This window comes from Durio zibethinus, chromosome 4, assembly GCF_047325235.1.
Source record: "Durio zibethinus cultivar Kanyao isolate XHJ-2024 chromosome 4, ASM4732523v1, whole genome shotgun sequence".
In the NCBI taxonomy this organism is placed as follows: Eukaryota; Viridiplantae; Streptophyta; class Magnoliopsida; order Malvales; family Malvaceae; genus Durio; species Durio zibethinus.
The window spans coordinates 781,373-800,896 of record NC_143165.1 but is presented as its reverse complement, the minus strand read 5'-3'; the positions used below and the strand labels follow the sequence as shown (position 1 = coordinate 800,896).

Genomic DNA, 19,524 nt, shown 5'->3' with positions numbered 1-19,524 from the left:
TATGAAACTTTTACAAGAGGTTATCAAATATATCAAAGGTTATTAAAATCAAAATTATATCAAAAGTTATCAAATTATATATATATATATATATATATATATATATCAAAATCAAACTTAAACTGTTAACATTTATTATTATTATTATGAAAGTATAAAAAAATTATTTATTGGATTGAATTTTTACACGTAAGCTCGTGCCAAAAATTAGTGTATATATATATATATATATATGATTTTATATTACATAATAGGATTTAGTATTCTAAATCCTTTTTATTCAACCTAAACACAAACTGTCGATCAGTTCTTAAGGAAGCCAACACAACAATCAAGCAACTTCTACAAGGTTTGGTATAGTTTCACCAATCATGGGAGACAACAACCAACTGTTTCCCAACATTATATATATATATGATTTTATATTACATAATAGGATTTAGTATTCTAAATCCTTTTTATTCAACCAAAACACAAACTGTCGATCAGTTCTTAAGGAAGCCAACACAACAATCAAGCAACTTCTACAAGGTTTGGTATAGTTTCACCAATCATGGGAGACAACAACCAACTGTTTCCCAACATTGCGACCAGTGAAGAGGCCAATGAGGGCCGCCGGAGCGGCCTCGAGGCCTTCAGCTGTGTCTTCAACATATGTAATCTTCCCTTCTTTGATTTGAGGTATAACCATTTCTAGAAACTGGGGATAGAGGTGATAGAAATCAGTAACCACAAATCCTTCAATCCGAACCCGTTTTAACACAACATGCATCAAGTTGTGCACTCCTTCAGGATGGTCTAGGTTGTACTGTGAGATCATTCCACATGCAGCAATACGACCATGGATCCTCATGTTGAGTAGCACTGCATCGAGCATCTTTCCCCCCACGTTTTCAAAGTAAATATCAATGCCTTCAGGAAAGTACCTGGAAAAAACACAGCATTGTGAAATATATGACAAAATAGCATCTTGGGAAAGTGTATCATGAACTTTCAGACCTGAAATCAACTCTTTTATTCAAGATTATGTCAGAGATCTTGATTAAAGCTTTATGGTTTGTATACCATAAGAACTGGACTGGTTCTTTGGCCGGATCACTGGCCACCGGATTGGACCACCGGGGCAGTCCGTCATTAATAGCTACTGCTATTATTGAATAATAGCTACTGACCTTTTCAAAACAGCATTCAAGTCTGGCTCTTCCTTATAGTTGAAAGCAGCATCAAACCCAAACTTATTCTTCAGCAACTCAACCTTTTATTGCAGAAATAATAAAGATAATTATAAAAAAAAGGGGAAAAAAAGCAGAAATGGCAAAACTGGAAACAAGAAACTGGTTAATGAAGAACTGAGCTTCTAACAATTAACATGTAGCACCGGAAAGTTTGTGGCCATTGAATTTTCCGTTCAACAGCTTATTTTTACTTGTGCAGGCTTGTCACATTTCCCTTGGTGGTCAAAGAATAAAATGATTGGATGGAGGAAAGTTTCAAGAGTAATCAGATAATGAAGCTAATATTTCCCTTGCTCGATCAAATCAGATAATGAAGCTATGGATATAGAAAAGTGTGATAAAGATGCCAAATCATCATAAAACTCACTTTCTCTTCGCCTCCAGCACTTCCAACAACATAGCAGCCTAACAGTTTTGCAAACTGCCCAACAAGCTGACCAACTGCTCCAGATGCAGCTGATACATATACATAATCTCCTTTCTTAGGGGAGCAAACCTCATAAAAACCAGCATAAGCAGTCATACCAGGCATACCTATGATGACAAATTGAAGAACAATTAGACGAGCATAAGGCCACCTCAGGAAACAGAGAACGACTATCAAGGCTTCTGAATGTAAATTGAGTGGCAATTTACATGCCATATCAACCATACATGCTTTGCTTGCACTTGTACACAAGTGCAGACAATATTTCAGACTGAACTAAATCTGAATTACCAAACGAAGGACATAACCAAGATTGTAAGTGGCAAGAAACTACCTGACTTGGATCTCGATATTGTGAAGTCACTCAGGTTTTTATGTTCTTGGACAAAAAGTGATTCTTAATGTTGCTATCCCTCCCACAGCACGGCTACACTATAGCTAACATTTTTTAGTGACAATAAACGGTTAGTACAATTTGCTTAGAATATGAGTCATAATTGTTCATTGACTTAGGAGTGATTACTTGCTTATGTCTACTCAGTACTTTTAGTCCCCAAGCCTAATGCAGCGGCTACATATCTGATAAGTGCCCTAGAAAGTGGTATTCCTTTTCCAATAGGTTTGAAGTCTTTGCTAAGAGTAGCTTTAACCCTTATGATGCATGCAATAGAGCCATGAAGGCTTTCCAAAATTAAACTTTACAAAGCAAAAAGTTAATGCTCAAATGTCATCCCAGCACGATACTGTTCAAAATTCTTATAGCAAAATCCTATCCAAAAGTATTCTGCAAATCTAGATAGCTCCAAGATTAAAAAAATAAATAAAAGCTGGAGGGGGAAATTGGGGGAAGTGGGGAACACGACAACCTAACATAATGACCTGGTACGTTGTTTACAAGTCTATTACATCATGAAAATTGTCTGGCTCAAAGATGCCAAAGCTAAGCATAGACTGGAAGCTATTCTTTACTAATTTTGTGCATATACAAGACTGGAAGAAAAATGTTCATTTTTATTATGAATTATCAAAGTAGTTTTTTTTTTCCAATAATAAGCATACCAAAAAAGGTTTCTTTTGATGTTATCAACAAGATTTTTGAGACTGATCCCATGGATACCCTTCATCTATGATGCTGGAAAATGTACAATAGCAAAACCAATAAAGCAATTTTGGCTTTTAGCCAAATAAATTGATTTTTTTTTAACAAAGGAAGTCGCAACTTGGGGATAAGAAAAGGGGTTGCAAGTGCTGGAATTTGAACCCAGACCTCATGGATAACATCTTTTAAAAGTGACTTTATGAACCAATTGAGCTAAGATCCAAGTTCAAATAAATTGATTTTTTAAATGCATTGAACAAAATTCATTTAAATTGTGCAAAAAACTGGCCAATATGATATCACAAACAGAGGGAAAAAAATGGTTTCCAAAGCATTGAAAAGCATTCTCATCTTGATAAATTCCAAACAAACTTACCAAGAAGTCCAATATAGTAGGTAAGAGGCATATCCATGTGTTGAATTTTGAAAAATTGATTTGGTGCTTTTATGAGACTATACTCTTCCCAACCAGTTATCCCCCAAATGAAATCGCCCTTTTTGTAATCTGGATGAGTAGAATCCAGAACTTTGGCCACTCCATAACCACTTAGAGGCTGTTCAATTTCAACATTTAAAGGTCAACTAACTGAGAAATAATTCCAGAAATGAGTAGAATCAGAAAACTATATTTGTCCTGAACTTAGTTTCAATTGCTGCATTTGGAGTTTTTAGATACATATGTCTCTTGGCACTGTCCTAATTTATGCTCCATTTGAATCTACAATTCATCCATATAAACTATCTTCTGTATATGACATATTATTCACTGTTCAGAACATAATCAGAAACAACCCAATTCACAAAACTAAAATAATCATAATTTTCCTGTAATGGTTCATAATTTATGTGCATTTAGTGAGTCTCTGTTTAGTCTTATAGTCATCAAACTTCAAATTGACCAAGAATTACCAGACAACTCATCAAAATCTGCGATTCTGCATGCAAAGATTACTGACTAAAAGAAAAAAAAGGACAAAATTCTTCAATATAGAGCAGTTGATTAAAAAAAATGCAAATGGGAGTTTTGATTGTCTAACTCACCGAGCCAGGCTCGAAAGAAGGCACATATGATGTTTCAAACTTCCTCATGCGGTCTATCATGTAAGGATCACAAGACAAGTAGAGATTCTTGAGTAAAATTGCATCTTTAGTACCCTCTGGCACCTTCAGTTGAATGCTAATTTCTGTTACTTCCATGTCTGATTCTTTGGGCAGACCCCCAGTCACATAATTCTTCAATATCACCTGTTTGTTCCTTACAGCCATGCTTAGGAGATAGAAGGAGGAGAAATGAAGGCAGAAGCAAGTAAGCAGCAAAAAGGCCCAAGACTGATCAAGACTACAAAGAGAAGAACTAGAAATAAGGAAAGGTCACAATAACCAGGTCAATTGTTTGTTTTCAAGGAAAATAAAAATCATTGACAGTGACAGGGTGATGTTGAGGCCCAAACTGATGACTTTCCATTTGGTTGGTAGTGGTTCAACTGTATCAGACCTGCTTCTTGACTCGATTAACATAAGACTTCTTGTGGTTAAGACTTGTGGTTAAAAATGAGTAAAGTCCAGTTTTAATATTTTATTAATAGAGTATTCGATTCGATTGATCTTTAAATTTTAAAATTATATATAAATACTTTTTTTTCATTTATTGACAAAAATATATATTTAATTTTAAATTGATCTACGTTTGATTAATTTGCACTAGGTTACAAAAAATTTTGAAATTGTTTTTTAAAAAAAGTGATGAGTTATAATTTGTAATATTCTATGATTTTATTTTTATAGTGTTTTTTTTTTTTTTTTTGAGGTAGAATAAGGAATGAGATTGTAAGTTTTGATTTTTGAATTTTAAATTTATTGAATATTAATTTTTATTAATAATTATATTAATTAAATTAAATTTTATATTTTATATTTTTTAAATTTTGTAATAGTTTATCAGTTTATATGTAAGGAAGGAAGAAAAAAATCATTTTTTTTGTGTTAATATTTATGTTTATAATGTTTTGGATTTAGGTTTAATCAAAATTTAGGTTAGCCAAATTGTGAATTTAATTTAAGTACCTTACATATAATTTTTAAAAATTTTTATAAAATAAAAAAATCAAAATTATCCAACTAAACTATTTAAAGGAATTATTCATATTACGAATTTAGTTTTATCCATTTACTGATTTGGTTTATATATGTGGGTTTACTCTAATGGAATAAAGATCATATAAAATTATAGTTATTCTTAAAAGTAATAAATAATCTTATAATTAAAATTTAATCAAAATTAAAAAAAATATAATTCTCACAAAAGTTTTTACATATGTTTAGGTCTTTTATAATCTTTTTAATTATAATTAAAGTTTGAACTTGAGACAATTTCAAATCACATTTATTTATATATGGTTAAAAGATTAAAAATATTTTAAAATTATAATTTAATAATTATTTAAATCTTTAATATTTAATTATAATTAATTAAAATTTTAATTTTTTTGTTTTGACTCAATTAAAATTTTAAATGAATGAAATCTAATCAAATGACAAAATTTAATCAATCAATCTCCAAATTATAATAAATTAAATCTTTAGAAGGATATAAGAGAGAAAGGGACAAAAATAAAAGAAAACAAAAAGAAAAAAAATTTTGTTTTATTTAATTTTCATAAATATTAATTATATTACATGGTAAACTTTCATTAATTTTATCGATGTCACATGCAATTTTATTTAGTTGGCAAAAAAATAAAGATGTTAATATTTTTAGCTAAATAAATATTTAATTAGATGTAAATAATTATTAAAAAATAATTAATTATAATAATAAAAGAGTTTGAATGATTCCTAAGAAATGCTAGGCTAGTAACTTTTTAGGGGTGAGAAAAAAATAAAAAAATTTAAAATTGATTTAAAATTATAATGTTCAGTTCAGTTTAAATTGATTTATTTTTATTCGAATTAAGTTTGGATATTAAATATTTATATTAAATTGAAATTGGGATAAAAAAATAAAAAAAATTGAATCGATCAAAATTATATATTTTTATTATTTTATATATTTTAAATTTTTATAAAATAAGAATAATTATTTTATATATAATTTTTTAAATATATTAAAAATCATATTAAAATAATATATAAAATAAAATAAAATTTAAAAATTAATAAAAATCAAATCAAATCGATAAAATTTAATTTAAATTAGATAAATTTTAAAAAAATCAATTTAAATTTACATCAAAATTTAAAATTTTATAATATTATATATTATTCAAACAAATTAAATCATATTTAATTCGACACAAACTATTATCACCTTTAACCAATTATGTATCATAGCTCAACATCCAAATTTTGAAGAAGCCATGTCTCATCGCTTTCGAATTGCAAAACTTGTCACCGAATGTTCAATTGATATATCAAGTCTCAATTGTTTTTCTAAGGTTAGTCTCAACTTTTTTGTTTTTTTATTGTAAGGTTACATGGTTGGCTTCTAAAAGAGTACTTTAAGACTTTATCTCTGAGAGTTGTATAAAGATTAAGATGCCCTCATCGCATGTTTGCCGTAGAAAAACTAAAATGCCTACCAAAGAATTATGATATTAAAAAGAAAACATGCCATTTACAATTATTTAACGTAATCATAAATTATGTATAATCTATTAAAATATTATATCAAATTATTTATAAATAAATATATTTAGTAGCTGAGTGAAATAAATATCTAGTTAATCTTTTAAAAATTTTGTCCAAAACTTGACTCATCAAATTTAAGAGGCTTGAAAATTTTATAAGTATATATCAATATATTAAACATATATTTTAAATTTTAAATTAAATAAAAAATACCTTTTATTAATTAAATAATATTCCACATTAAGTTAAGCTTGGACTTAAAAAAATTTATCTAATACCCAATTTGATTATAAGCGAATCTATTGAATCCAGATAATCTAACTCTCAAAACGTATATGTAGATATAGTGAATTTATATTGTTTTGTAATTAAATAATTATAAAATTAAAAAAATTGTAAATAATACGCTATCAATTTTGCTTTTTTGGTATCATATTCAAGTATATATATATATATATATATACATAATTAAATATATTTACATAAATAAATAGTCATGTTCAAATAAAATGTCTAAATATAATAAAATTAAAATTAAAAATTAAAGAAACTAGATTTTGAGCCTTGCCTTGCTGAGGATTTTTTTTTTTGCAACATTATTTTTTTTTGGTGCTGACTTCTTTTTCATTAATAGAGAATAATGAAGTGAAGGCATCAGCATCACTTTGCTCTTCTTGCTACTAGCTAGTTGTCACATTAAATTCAATTTCAAATGCTTTATTAACACTAGGTATTAATGGTGATGGCTCAAAGGATTCTAAGATAACATGTTATAAATAAATCAAATCAAAATTTATTTCCAAAAGAAAAAGAAAAAATGCTTACCAAACTTAAATTGAAGAAAATTTTTAACTGAATTAGAAAATATATCAAAAGGGAACAACATTAAAAAATATCTTAACATTTCACCACAAAAATGAAAGAAAAATAATAGAATTGTATGAAATCAATCGAAACTTCAAGCAATCAACAATTGTGGAACTTTTTTGCAAAATTATGTTCAGTGTGCTATAACCATACCTCATACAAAAGCTCTGTGTCATCCATAGTGTGAAGATTTAAAAGCCTAGCTCCAAAATCCCCTATGAACTCTTGAGAATAGACCCATCAAATGTAGCTGGGTCTCCTAAACTTTGAATAGTTGATGTCTATGGTTTTAATCCAGATTCCCCATTAAAATTAAGGTTTCTCAATTAATTTGAATAGCCTTTGTTTCTTTTCTGTAGATTAAGCTCCAAAACCCTTTAATAGTGTAATAGTAATTTCTTATTATCTTAGAACATGTAAACTATAACCCATTTAAACATATAAAATAACAATAGGAAGTATTTAAAATACATATAGTTCATTTAAAAGCAAATAAAAACTAATAAACTCGTGGGAAAAATCATGCTAAGTTAATGAGAATAATGAGAAGTTACTATATCAAGATACAATTTAAAGCATTTAAATTCATCAAAATTGATAATTGTGGAAAAACTAAGAAACAAAACTATGTGAAAAACTAAGAGTAAAACTAAATGTATATTGAAAAACTACTCATAAAGAATTATACAAGTACCTTAGGTTTATACACAACTAACTACTAAGTAAACTAAAAAACTAAATCTTTCTAAAAACTAATCCTATAATTAAGAGATTATCTATTATAATTTTTTGTCATTAATTTTAGGGATACAAATACTTAATTCTAAGGATATAAATATAAATATACATATTACAATATTACAATTAGCTGTAAATAAATGTTTTTCCACAGTCTCCCTCAAGCTGGTGAATAGGTGTTTTCTATTCCCAACTTAAAAATATTTTCTTGAAATGTTACATTACTAAGACTTTTAGTTAACACATCTGCAAGTTGATCATTTGTTGATACATACAGTATATAAATTAACCCACTGTCTAGTTTTTTCTTTATTAAATGTCGGTCTATTTCAATATGTTTTGTTTTGTCATGTTGCATAGGATTGTGTGCAATGCCTATTGTAGACTTGTTATCATAGTAGAGTCTCATTCATTCATCTCACTTATTTTTTAAGTCTTCTAATATAATAATTAACCATAGTAGTTCACAAATTCCTTGAGCTATTGCTCTAAACTTTGTTTCACACTTGATCTTGCCACTACATTTTTTTTTTTACTCCTTCAAGTCACAAGATTACCACATAAGAAAGTGCAATAGCTTGAGGTGGATTTTTTATCAGTTATTGAACCTACATGATCAGTATCTGTATATACCTCTAGAACCAGCCTTGAATTTCTTTTGAATAAAATATCTCTCTCAAGATTGGCCTTCAAATAGTGCAATACACGATAGACAGCCTATAGGTGTGCTTATTTAGGACTATGCATAAATTGACTTATCACACTCACAATATATGCTATATCAAGTCTAGTATGTGAGAGGTAAATAAGTCTTTCAACTAATCTTTGGTACATTTCTCTATTTACAGTAACATCTTCATTAGCTTCTTCAAGTTTATGATTAAGATTTATAGGGGTATTTGTAGGTTTACATGCAAGCTTCTCCATTTCTTTTAGAAGATCCATTACATATTTTTGTTGTAAGATGAAAATATCATACCGTGAGTGAGCTACTTCAATTCCTGAAAAGTACTTTAATCCCCAAGCGTTTTTTATCTCAAATTCTCTAGCCAAACACTGTTGTAAAAAGTCTCTCTTTTTCATCATTTTTTGTTATAATTATATCATCAACATACACTAATAGAACCGTAACTCTCCCTGATTCAGAGTGTTTGATAAATAATGTGTGATCTCTTTGACTTTGCTTATATCCCATTGCTAGCATCAGTTTGACAAATCTCCCGAACCAAAACACAAACAGTCGATCAGTTCTTAAGGAAGCAAACACAACAATCAAGCAACTTGTATAAGGTTGGTATAGTTCCATCAATCATGGGAGACAACAACCAACTGTTTCCCAACATTGCTCCCAGTGAAGAGGCCAACAAGAGCTCCCGCCGAGGCCTTTGGCTATGTCTTCAACATATATTATCTTCCCTTCTTTGATGTGAGGTATAACCATTTCTAGAAACTTGGGATAGAGGTGATAGAAAACATTAACCACAAATCCTTCTATGCGAACCCGTTTTACCACTACTCGCATCAAGTTGTGCACTCCTTCAGGATGGTCTAGGTTGTACTGTGAGATCATTCCACATGCAGCATTATGGCCTTGGATCCTCATGATGAGCAGCACTGCGTCCAGCATCTTTCCCCCAACGTTTTCAAAGTAAATATCAATGCCTTCAGGAAAGTACCTGGAAAAAACACAAAATTGGGACTATATATGACATCTGAATACAAAATAGTATCGTATTGTTAAGTGGACTGTTGTTACTAAGGTTGAGAAACTTTATCATGAACTTTCAGACCTGAAATCAACTATTTTATTCAAGATCATGTCAGAGATCTCAGGATTAAAGCTTTAAGGTTTGTATACCATAAGAACTGGACTGGTTCAATGGCCAGCTCACTTGTCAGCCGATTGGACCACCAGGGCAGTCCATGATTAATAACTACTGCTATACTTGAATAATAGGTTAGCCAAGTTATCCAAAATAATAAGTCAAATATCTTTATACTACTGACCTTTTCAAAGCAGCATTCAAGTCTGGTTCTTCCTATAGTTGAAAGCAGCGTCAAACCCAAAATTACTCTTCAGCAACTCAACCTTTTATTGCGGAAATAACAAAGATAATTATATAAAAAGGGGAAAAAAAGGAGAAATGGAAAAACCCAAAAAAGGAGACTGGTTAAAGAAGAACCGGGCTTCTAAAAATTAACATGCAGTACCATAAAGTTTGTGGCCATTGAATTTTCAGTTCAACAGCTTATTTCCCATAGTGATCAAAGAATAAAATGATTGGATGAAGGAAAGTTTCAAGAGCAATGCTTACTGCTAGATCTAATCAGATAATACAGAAAAGTATGATAAAGATGCCACATCATCATAAAACCCACTTTTTCTTCGCTTCCAGCACTTCCAACATAGCAGCCTAACAGTTTTGCAAACTGCCCAACAAGCTGACCAATACAGCTGATACATAGACGTTATCTCCTTTCTTAGAGGAGAAAACCTCATAAAAACCAGCATAAGCAGTCATACCAGGCATACCTATGATGACAAATTGAAGAACAATTAGATGAGCATAAGCCACCTCAGGAAACAGAGAATGACTATCAAGGTTTCTGAAATCTCAATGTAAATTGAGTGGCAATTCACATGCCTTATCAACCATACATGCTTTGCTTGCACTTGTACACAAGAGCAGACATTATTTCGGAGTGAACTAAATCTGAATTACCAAACGAAGGACATAACCAGGATTATAAGTGGCAAGAAGCTGCCTGACCCGAATCTCGATATTGTGAAGTCACTCAGGTTTTTTATGTTCTTGGACAAAAAGTGATTCTTAATGTTGCTATCCCTCTCACAGCATGGCTACACTGTAACTAACAGTTTTTAGTGACAAGAAACAGTTAGTGCAAGTTGCTTAGGATATGAGTCACGATTGTTCATTGATTTAGGACTGAGCCTAATGCAGTAGCTACATACCTGATAAGTGCCCTAGAAAGTGCTATTCCTTTTTCAATAGGTTTGAAGTCTTTGCTAAAAGTAGCTTTTAAACCGTATGATGCATGCAATAGAGCCATGCAGGCTTTCCAAAATTAAACTTTAAAAAGCAAAAAGTTGCGGCTCAATTGTCATTCCAGCATAATACTATTCAACTTTTTTATGGCAAAATCCTTTCCAAAAAGTATTCTGCAAAGCTAGATAGCTCCAAGATAAAAAATAATAATAATAAAAACTGGTTGACCGTGGGGGTGGGGGGAGGGATTGGGGGTTGGAACGGGGGAACACGACAACCCAATATACAACAGCGAAACCAATAAGCTAATTTGGCTTTTACCGAAATAAATTGACTTTTTTTTTTTAACAAAGGAAGCTGCAAAATTGCTTGAAATTTAAATTTAAATCTGATGAATATTATTTTTTAATAATGATTTTATAAATTAATTAAGTTAAGATTTAAATTCAAATAAATTAATTTTTTAAATGCATTGAACAAGCAAAATTCATTTAAATAGTGCAAATAAGTAGCCAATATGATATTACAAAAAGAGGGAAAATTTGTTTCCAAAGCAGTAAAAAGCATTCTCATCTTGATAAATTCCGAACAAACTTACCAAGAAGTCCAGTATAGTAGGTAAGAGGCACATCCATTTGTTGAATTTTGAAAAAACGATTTGGTGCTTTTATGAGACTATACTTTTCCCAACCAGTTATCCCCCAAATGAAATCGCCCTTTCTCTAATCTGGATGATTAGAATCCAGAACTTTGGCCACTCCATAACCACTTGGAGGCTGTGCAATTTCAACATTTAAAAGTCAACTAACTGAGAAATTGTTGGTGCTAAGCTCCGACCTAAAGGTATTTTTGTAAATGCATAAGGGAATAATGGTTAGAGACAAAGGCAAGTGGTTTTCCTTACATTTGTATTTCGACACACAAGTAAGTGAAAATCAGGTCGAAAAAAAAGTGAAAAAGTTGGAAAGAGAGAGAAAGAGATAGATGGGATGAACTTGATCTTATGGTGCCTGAGTTTTTATATTTATAGGTAAGTTGAAGGGGATAAAAATGAGATAATTAAGATAGGGCTGAGCTGAGGTGGCACTGACCATGTTAGACTAACCTAACATGTCAGGTTAGCATAAATAACCAAAATACCCCTAGTTATTTGTTGAAGGCTTTGAGAGGGGAAAGGACTACTATACCCTTTTGACCATTATATGCCCTTAATAAAAATAATTTAAAAAATGAGTAGAATAAAAAAAGCTACATTTTTTTCTTCTAATGCCAATTCAACTTTTAAGCTTGATAGCTTGATCTCAATCGACACTACAATATCTGTTTTAAATGTCAAGTGAAAGGGAGTTTCACCAATGGGCACCTTTGTGGTTGTTCTCAGGGCCCACAAAACTCTCGATAGCTTGTCGACTCATTTTTCTTTTGCTGCAATGAGTCTCTTTTTTAGAATTTCTAATATTATTTTATTTACAACTTTGGCATTTCTGTTGGACTGAGGATGGGCAACCGATGTGAACTTGAGATCAATGTGAAGATTTGAGCATCATTCCTTGAACCTCAAATTTTTTTAACTATTTATCATTGTCTGTTATTATAGACCAAGGTAATCCGAATTTACAAACTATGTTTTTCCACACAAAATTTTCAACTTGTGCTTTAGGGGTAGTGGTTAGGGCTTCAACTTTCAACCATTTTGTGAAGTGACATACCACCATTAAGATGAATCTTTTTTGACCTGTGGTTATGATGAATGATCCAAGGACAACCATTCTTCACTACATGAATGGCCACGGACTGATGATAGGAGTGAGCTCAATTGAGGAGAGATGTTGAATATGGGCAAATATCTTACATTTGTCACATTTTTCACTCGTTCGATCGCATTTCTTTTAATAGTGGGCTAATAATAGCCCTGCATAAGCACTTTATAAGCCAAAGGCTAAGGTATGAGGTGACTTCCACATATTCCTTTGTAGATTTCTCGTAGGATATACTTTGTCTCTTTTTCATCAACACATCTTAAGTAGGGTAGGCTAAAGGATCTCCTGTATAATTTTTCTTTGATCGTTGTGTATTGAGGGACCTTTCTTATTAGTGACTTAGCCCAAACTCTTCCATCTAGGTTTTTTTTTTTTTCTGTGACATGTCCCATGAGCTTGTTTTCGATGTTTTATGTACTAATTTTTTTATTAGAACTTCGTTCAGACTTCTCATTGTTGCTTCTTAAGCCAACTTAGATATAGAGTCTGCTATTAAATTTTTTTTATCTCAGTATCTTTATCACTTTGACTTTTTTTAAAGCCAACTATTAAGGCTAATGCTTTATCAGAAATACTTTTAAATTATATCTTTTCAAGCTTCGAACTCTTTATTTATCTAATCGATCATCAGTTGGGATTCGCTATAAGCAATTATGTGTTGAACATTAAGCTTGATTACCAACCTTAGGCTAGCTATCAACCCTCATATTTCGTTTCATTATTAGATGCCCTGAACGTGAATATCAAGGATTATGGGTGTTGTAGCTCTTTCGAACTGATAGAATGAGGCTGACTCCTCTACCCTAGCTTGTAGCAGATTCATCTATATAGATCTTTCAATCATCCTCATTTGAGGTTTTTTTTTTCTCAGATTGTCCTTTCTATTCTACCTGGCATGTTTCATTACGAAGTCTGTCAGCGCTTATGATTTTAATATTGATCTGGCTAAAAAGTACATATTAAATTCATTAAGCTCTATTACCATTTGATTAGCCTTTTCGACATTTTAGGCTTTTATAAAACTTATCTTAGTGGTTGATCGGTCACGATGTAGATCATGTGAGGTAGAAAAGTATAGCTTGATTTTTCTGGCTAAGGTGACAATTGCATAGGCAAATTTTTCTATACCATTATAGTTAACTTCAGCCACTGTCAATACTTTACTTATAAAATAGATCGACTGGTGTTTTTTTTTTTTTTTTTTTTAGACTAAGATTGAGCTGACAGTCTAATCTATGTTGGCTAAGTATAAGTATAGTGTTTCTTCAATCATCGATTTAGACAGGACAGACGAGAAGGATAAAAACTCTTTAAGTTCATTAAATACTTTTTAGTATTGAAAAGTCCACTCGAAGTCAGAGACATTCTTAAAAATTTTGAAGAATGGTAGGCATCATTCTACCAACCTCGACATGAATCGACTGTGCACGACTATTGTGTATATTAACTTTTATACTTTCTTTACCGAAATTAGCACCTTCATTTCTAAGATTGCCTAAGCCTTTTCAAGATTCATTTCTATCCTTCTTTTGTTGATCATGTATTTGAAAAACTTGCTTGATGTAACCTCAAAAGCATATTTGCTTGGGTTAAGTCTCATATTATACTTTCTCAAAGTGTTGAAAGTTTCTCTGAGGTCTTCTAACTACTCGATCAAACTCTTGCTCTTGACTATCATATCATCTATATATACCTTCATATTATGATCGATCTGATCTTTGAACACTTTATTCACCAATTTTTGATAGGTCGTCCTTACATTCTTCAATTCGAAGGCATGATTTTATAGCAATAAAGGTATTTTTCAGTAATAAAAGTTATTTTATCCTTATTCTCTTTCAATATTTTGATCTGATTTTAATTGAAATAGGCATCAATGAAGTTGAAGAGGCCATACTCGAAACTATCATCTATTAGTCGATCTATGCTAGAGAGGAAAAAGCTATCTTTTGGACAAGCTTTGTTTAGATCGATAAAATCTATACACATTTATACTTTTTGACCATGATCACATTGGCTATCTACTCAGGGTAAGGCCTTCATGATAAAGTTAGCTCACAATAATTTGTCAACTTTTTCTTTAATGGCCTATTGTCTTTTAAGGGTAAAAGTTTTTTTTTATTGTCAAACTGGTTTGACTTTGAGATTAGTGTGTAATTTGTGGACTATCATTTCGATATCAATTTTGGACATATTGGATGGTGTCCAAGCAAATAGGTCGACATTATCTTTTATGAGTTAAATCAGTTGATTTTTATGTTAGAGCTTGGCTTTGATCTGCATGTATTTTTGTAGAATGTTATTTCAAAATGAAATTGTCATGAGGTCTTCGATCGACTTAGGTCGATTTGCATTTAAGTCCTATCTTTGACCGATTATCTCTTTTTGTTCCATTAGGTCGAAATCATTTTCTACGAAAATAAATCCTGACATAATGATTAGTATATTGAACAACTTATTGAATGCATTAGTAGAAGTGAAGTATATTCTTCATTTAATGTTGTGTTTTGATTGATGTGTTAGCTTGGTCCAAGTAACATCAAATTTTTTACACTAACTTAAGAGCTCGATCATTTCTACTGTTACATCAAAAATTCAAAACATAGAACAAAATTAAACTTTTTCAAAGTTTAAGAGCTCAGATCGGTTTAAGAGAACGCTCATCTCAAATTGATCTTACGTTTTGTGCTGTTGTCGATCATTTTTTACATTTTGTCAGTGCTCTATTTCAGCTTCTCTTTGCTTTCCACCTCTCTATCCATCAAGCTACCTATCTACTTTTCAATCCTACCCTTCATTGTTATGACATAATATTGCTGCGCCATGGACTAATCTCTTATAAGTTCTCCAACCTTTGTAAATGTTGGAAATTTTCATTTTTAAATAAAAAATTGAGCCTATAAGCTGTATAACAGACTGGCTAGGTCAAGCTAATATCATGTTATACGCAAATAGGATATCCATTACCATAAACTTTACAACCAAGGTAATCATCTTTAGTTCTATCTTTAAGGAGATTGAGAGCATGATAGTTCTTTTTACGAATACCTGTTCATTTTCAAACCCCACTAATGTGGTGGTGATTGACTTTAATTAATCTTCGCCAATCTCTATTTTCTTAAAATAGCCATAGTACATAATATCGATCGAACTCTCATTTCAAATGAGATTCTTTTAACCATATAATTGTACACTAAGGCTGTGATCACTAGAGCATCATCATGTGGGTGTTGGATCCCTTTTAGATCTTTCAAGCTGAATGAGATTAGCTTGTCTCTTTTATCTTTTTCTTTTTTGGCCAAGAAGCCTACTGTCATTATCATGCCCAAGTTAAACTTTCTTTTCATTGACGTAGAGCTACCTTCTATGATCACGTTGATCACCCCAGCGATTGATTTGTTATTATCAGGTTGACCTTTTTTTTTTATTCAGCTTTTCTCTTCAAGCATCTTTTATTCTCTAATCTGCTATTCTCTCTTTACCTTGGGTAAGCGTTTTGTAGTCATGTCTGTAGTCCCTTCTAAATTGGTCTTATCTTTTTTGTCCTATAAATCTTTTAAACTTGACTTCTATGTTTAAAAAGTGTCTTTCATCGAGACAACGACCATAATATCAAAAATTGAAGTACCATCATATGTCTCCAAAATGAGTATTTTAAATCTTTTGAGAGGCATGGCTTTGCAATCTCTTCAATAAAAGGTAAGGTCTCTAAGAACTTGAGCTCATCTTCAAATGTCACTACTTTTGTTTTTAGCTCTTTCTCCATAACTTGCGTCCAAACTTTCAAATCTCTGTTCGTTTGAAGTTTGTGGTTTGTTTGTTTGGATTTTTAAGTAATGGCATGTGTATAATTGTAGCTGGGGTGGTGATCAGTTGGATTGGTGTTTTTTTTTTCACTAGAGGCTAATGAGACTTTCACCTTTTCGTAGCTCGATTGCCTGACAACAGCCTCTTGGTCAGGTGTGACTAAGTCTGACATTTTAAAGACTTGTGGTAAGTTTATAGTTTGCAGTATTTGCTTGAGAGCTTGTATTTATTTTGTCATGGCTTGAAATTGTTTCATAGTTGATCCCACTTGTGGTTGAGCTGGGTGGACAGAATGCTAGCTTAGGTGAGTTTTTGTTCCAACCAGGACAATTGCCTCTCTTTCTTTTTGGGTTTTTTTCTTATGGCATTGTTTTGTGCTCGGCTAATATTAAATGTTTCCCCCTACTTGGCATGCCAAATGTTAGTACTGAGTTCTGACCTGAGGGTATTCTTGTAAATGCAGAAGGAAAAGATGTTAAAGGTAAAGGCAAGGAGTATTCCTTGTGTTTGCACTTCGATGCGCAAGTCAATGAAGATTAGGTTGGGAAGAAAATAAGAAAGTTGGAAGGAGAAGAGAAAGATGAATGGGATAAACCTGGCTTCATGGTACCTAAGTCTTTATATTTATAGGTAAGCTGAAAAGGACAAAAAAGGTACAATTAGGATAGGGCCGAGCTAAGGTGGCATTGACCATGTCAAACCGACCTGACATGTTAAGTTGGCACAAATGACCAAGATAACTTTGGTTGTTTGCTGAAAGCTTTGAGAAGGGAAAAGACTATTATACCCTTTTGACCATTATATGCCACTAATAGAAGTAATTCCAAAAATGAGTAGAATCAGAAAACTACATTTGTCCTGAACTTAGTTTCAATTACTTTATTTGTAGTAGTTAGATACATTTGTCTCTTGGCACTGTCCTAATTTATCTTCCATTTGAATCTTGAACATATGACAGAGTTCAGTAATTCACTATTGTAAGAACGTGGAGGTCCACGTATAATTTACAAGGTATTATTTGTTTTGATCCAAAGGTTTCACAATTTTGTTTCACAAAAAATATCTCATAAGCATAGGTTTAAGTTTCAACTTATTTATCATAATAGATTCTCAAAGCATCCTGATATGGGATTGGGTTGTCACAAATAATTGCAAGGTATTATTTGTTTTGACCTAAAAGTCTCATAGTTTTGTTTCATAAAAAACGTCTTATAAGTATGGATTTAGGTTTCAACTTATATATTATAACAGATTCTCAGAACATCCCAATATGGGATTAGAATGTCACAAACAAAACACATATAAAACCAAGATTACACTAAACATTAGGAGCACTTAGCACACACACACAAAACTATATGTTACAAACAAAGCACACATAGAACCAAGATTACATCATACATTAGGAGCACTTAATTCTAGTGGAATTCTAGAGGTGACTTTCATTGTATAATATTTGATTCCCATCCGACTAGTAATCGTTCTAGCATCATTTGTGTAGATTTGTACCCAAACTATAAAGTATTGTCCATTTTAACTTGAAAATATCACTATTTTGTCTCATAAAATACGCTTCACAAATATGAATTTAAATCTTAACTTATATATTATAACATATTTTCAAAATATTCCAATACAGAATTGGAATGTTACAACAAATGCAACTACAATTCATCTATATAAAGTATCACCCATCATTTGAACTGTATGGTTCTGTGTGTGGAAGTTAGTATTATTGTAGTTTTATGAATTGGGTTCTTTCTGATTATGTTCTGAACAGTGAAGCATATATAAACACAGAACTATGCATGCAAAGATCACTGACTAAAAGGAAAAAGAAAAAGGACAAATTTCTTCAATATAGAGCAGTTGATTAAAAAATATATGCAAATGGGAGTTTTGATTGTCAAACTCACCAAGCCAGGCTCGTAAGGAGGCACAAATGATGTTGCAAGCTCCCTCTTGAGGTTTCTCATGAAAAGATCACAATACAAGTAGAGATTCTTGACTAAAATTTTATCTTTATTACCCTCACCCTCAGTTGAATGCTACTTTCTATTACTTCCATATCTGATTCTTTGGGAAGACCCTCGTTCACGTAATTCTTCAATATCACCTGTTTGTTCCATACCACTAGTTCACCAGCCATTCTTAGGCGATAGAAGGAGGAGAAATGAAGGCCGAAGCATGTAAGCAGCAATGAACTAGAAAAGAGGAAAGGTAAGGGGGAGTTGTTTTCAAGGAAAAAAATCATTGACAGTGACAGGGTGATGTCGATGCACAAACATATTGGACATTGGTTGGTCCAAATGTCTCTTGCCTGCTTCTTGACTCCATTAATGCAAGACATCTTGTGCTTGAGAACCAGCAAAGTCCAGTTTTAATATTTTATTAATAGAGTATTCGATTTGATTGATCTTTAAATCTTTAAATTATATATAGATATTTTTTTATTTGTTGACCAAAACTATATATATTTAATTTTAAATTGATCTACGTTTGATTAATTTGCACTAGGGTTAAAAGAAATTTTGAAATTGTTTTTTTTTAAATAATGATAAACTATAATTTGTAATATTCTATGATTTCATTTTCATTGTGCTTTTTAAAAATTTTTTTTGAAAGTGATAGAATAAAAAATGAAATTATAAGAATTGATATTTGAAATTTGAATTTATTGAATATTAATTTTAAAAGTAAATATTGTACAAATGAATTAAGGTAAATCTTGAATTTTATATTTTTTTGAATTTTGCAATAGTTTTATTAGTTTATATGTATGAAAGGAAGACAAAGTGATTTTTTTTGTGTGTTTTTAATAGTTATGTTTATGATGTTTTGAGTTTAGGTTTAATCAAGATTTTAGGTTAGCTAAATTGAGAATTTAATTTAAGTACCTTACATATAACTTTTTAAAAATTTTATAAAATAATAAAATAGATTTATCCAATTAAAT

General features: G+C 31.2%; 1 protein-coding gene and 1 pseudogene across 1 annotated transcript; both read right to left on the bottom strand.

Annotated features, from left to right (window-relative positions):
• Positions 1 to 358: 358 nt before the first annotated feature.
• LOC111287632 (2-alkenal reductase (NADP(+)-dependent)-like) lies at positions 359 to 4,136 on the bottom strand. Its single transcript, XM_022878298.2, has 5 exons — positions 3,803 to 4,136; positions 3,138 to 3,315; positions 1,603 to 1,769; positions 1,173 to 1,255; positions 359 to 926 (listed from the first exon to the last, which is right to left on the bottom strand). The coding sequence occupies exons 1-5, from the start codon at positions 4,025 to 4,027 to the stop codon at positions 545 to 547; spliced, it is 1,035 nt and encodes a 344-aa protein (XP_022734033.2). The 5' UTR covers positions 4,028 to 4,136; the 3' UTR covers positions 359 to 544.
• A 5,162-nt stretch (positions 4,137 to 9,298) lies between these two features.
• LOC111287478 (2-alkenal reductase (NADP(+)-dependent)-like) lies at positions 9,299 to 18,894 on the bottom strand (annotated as a pseudogene).
• Positions 18,895 to 19,524: the final 630 nt, after the last annotated feature.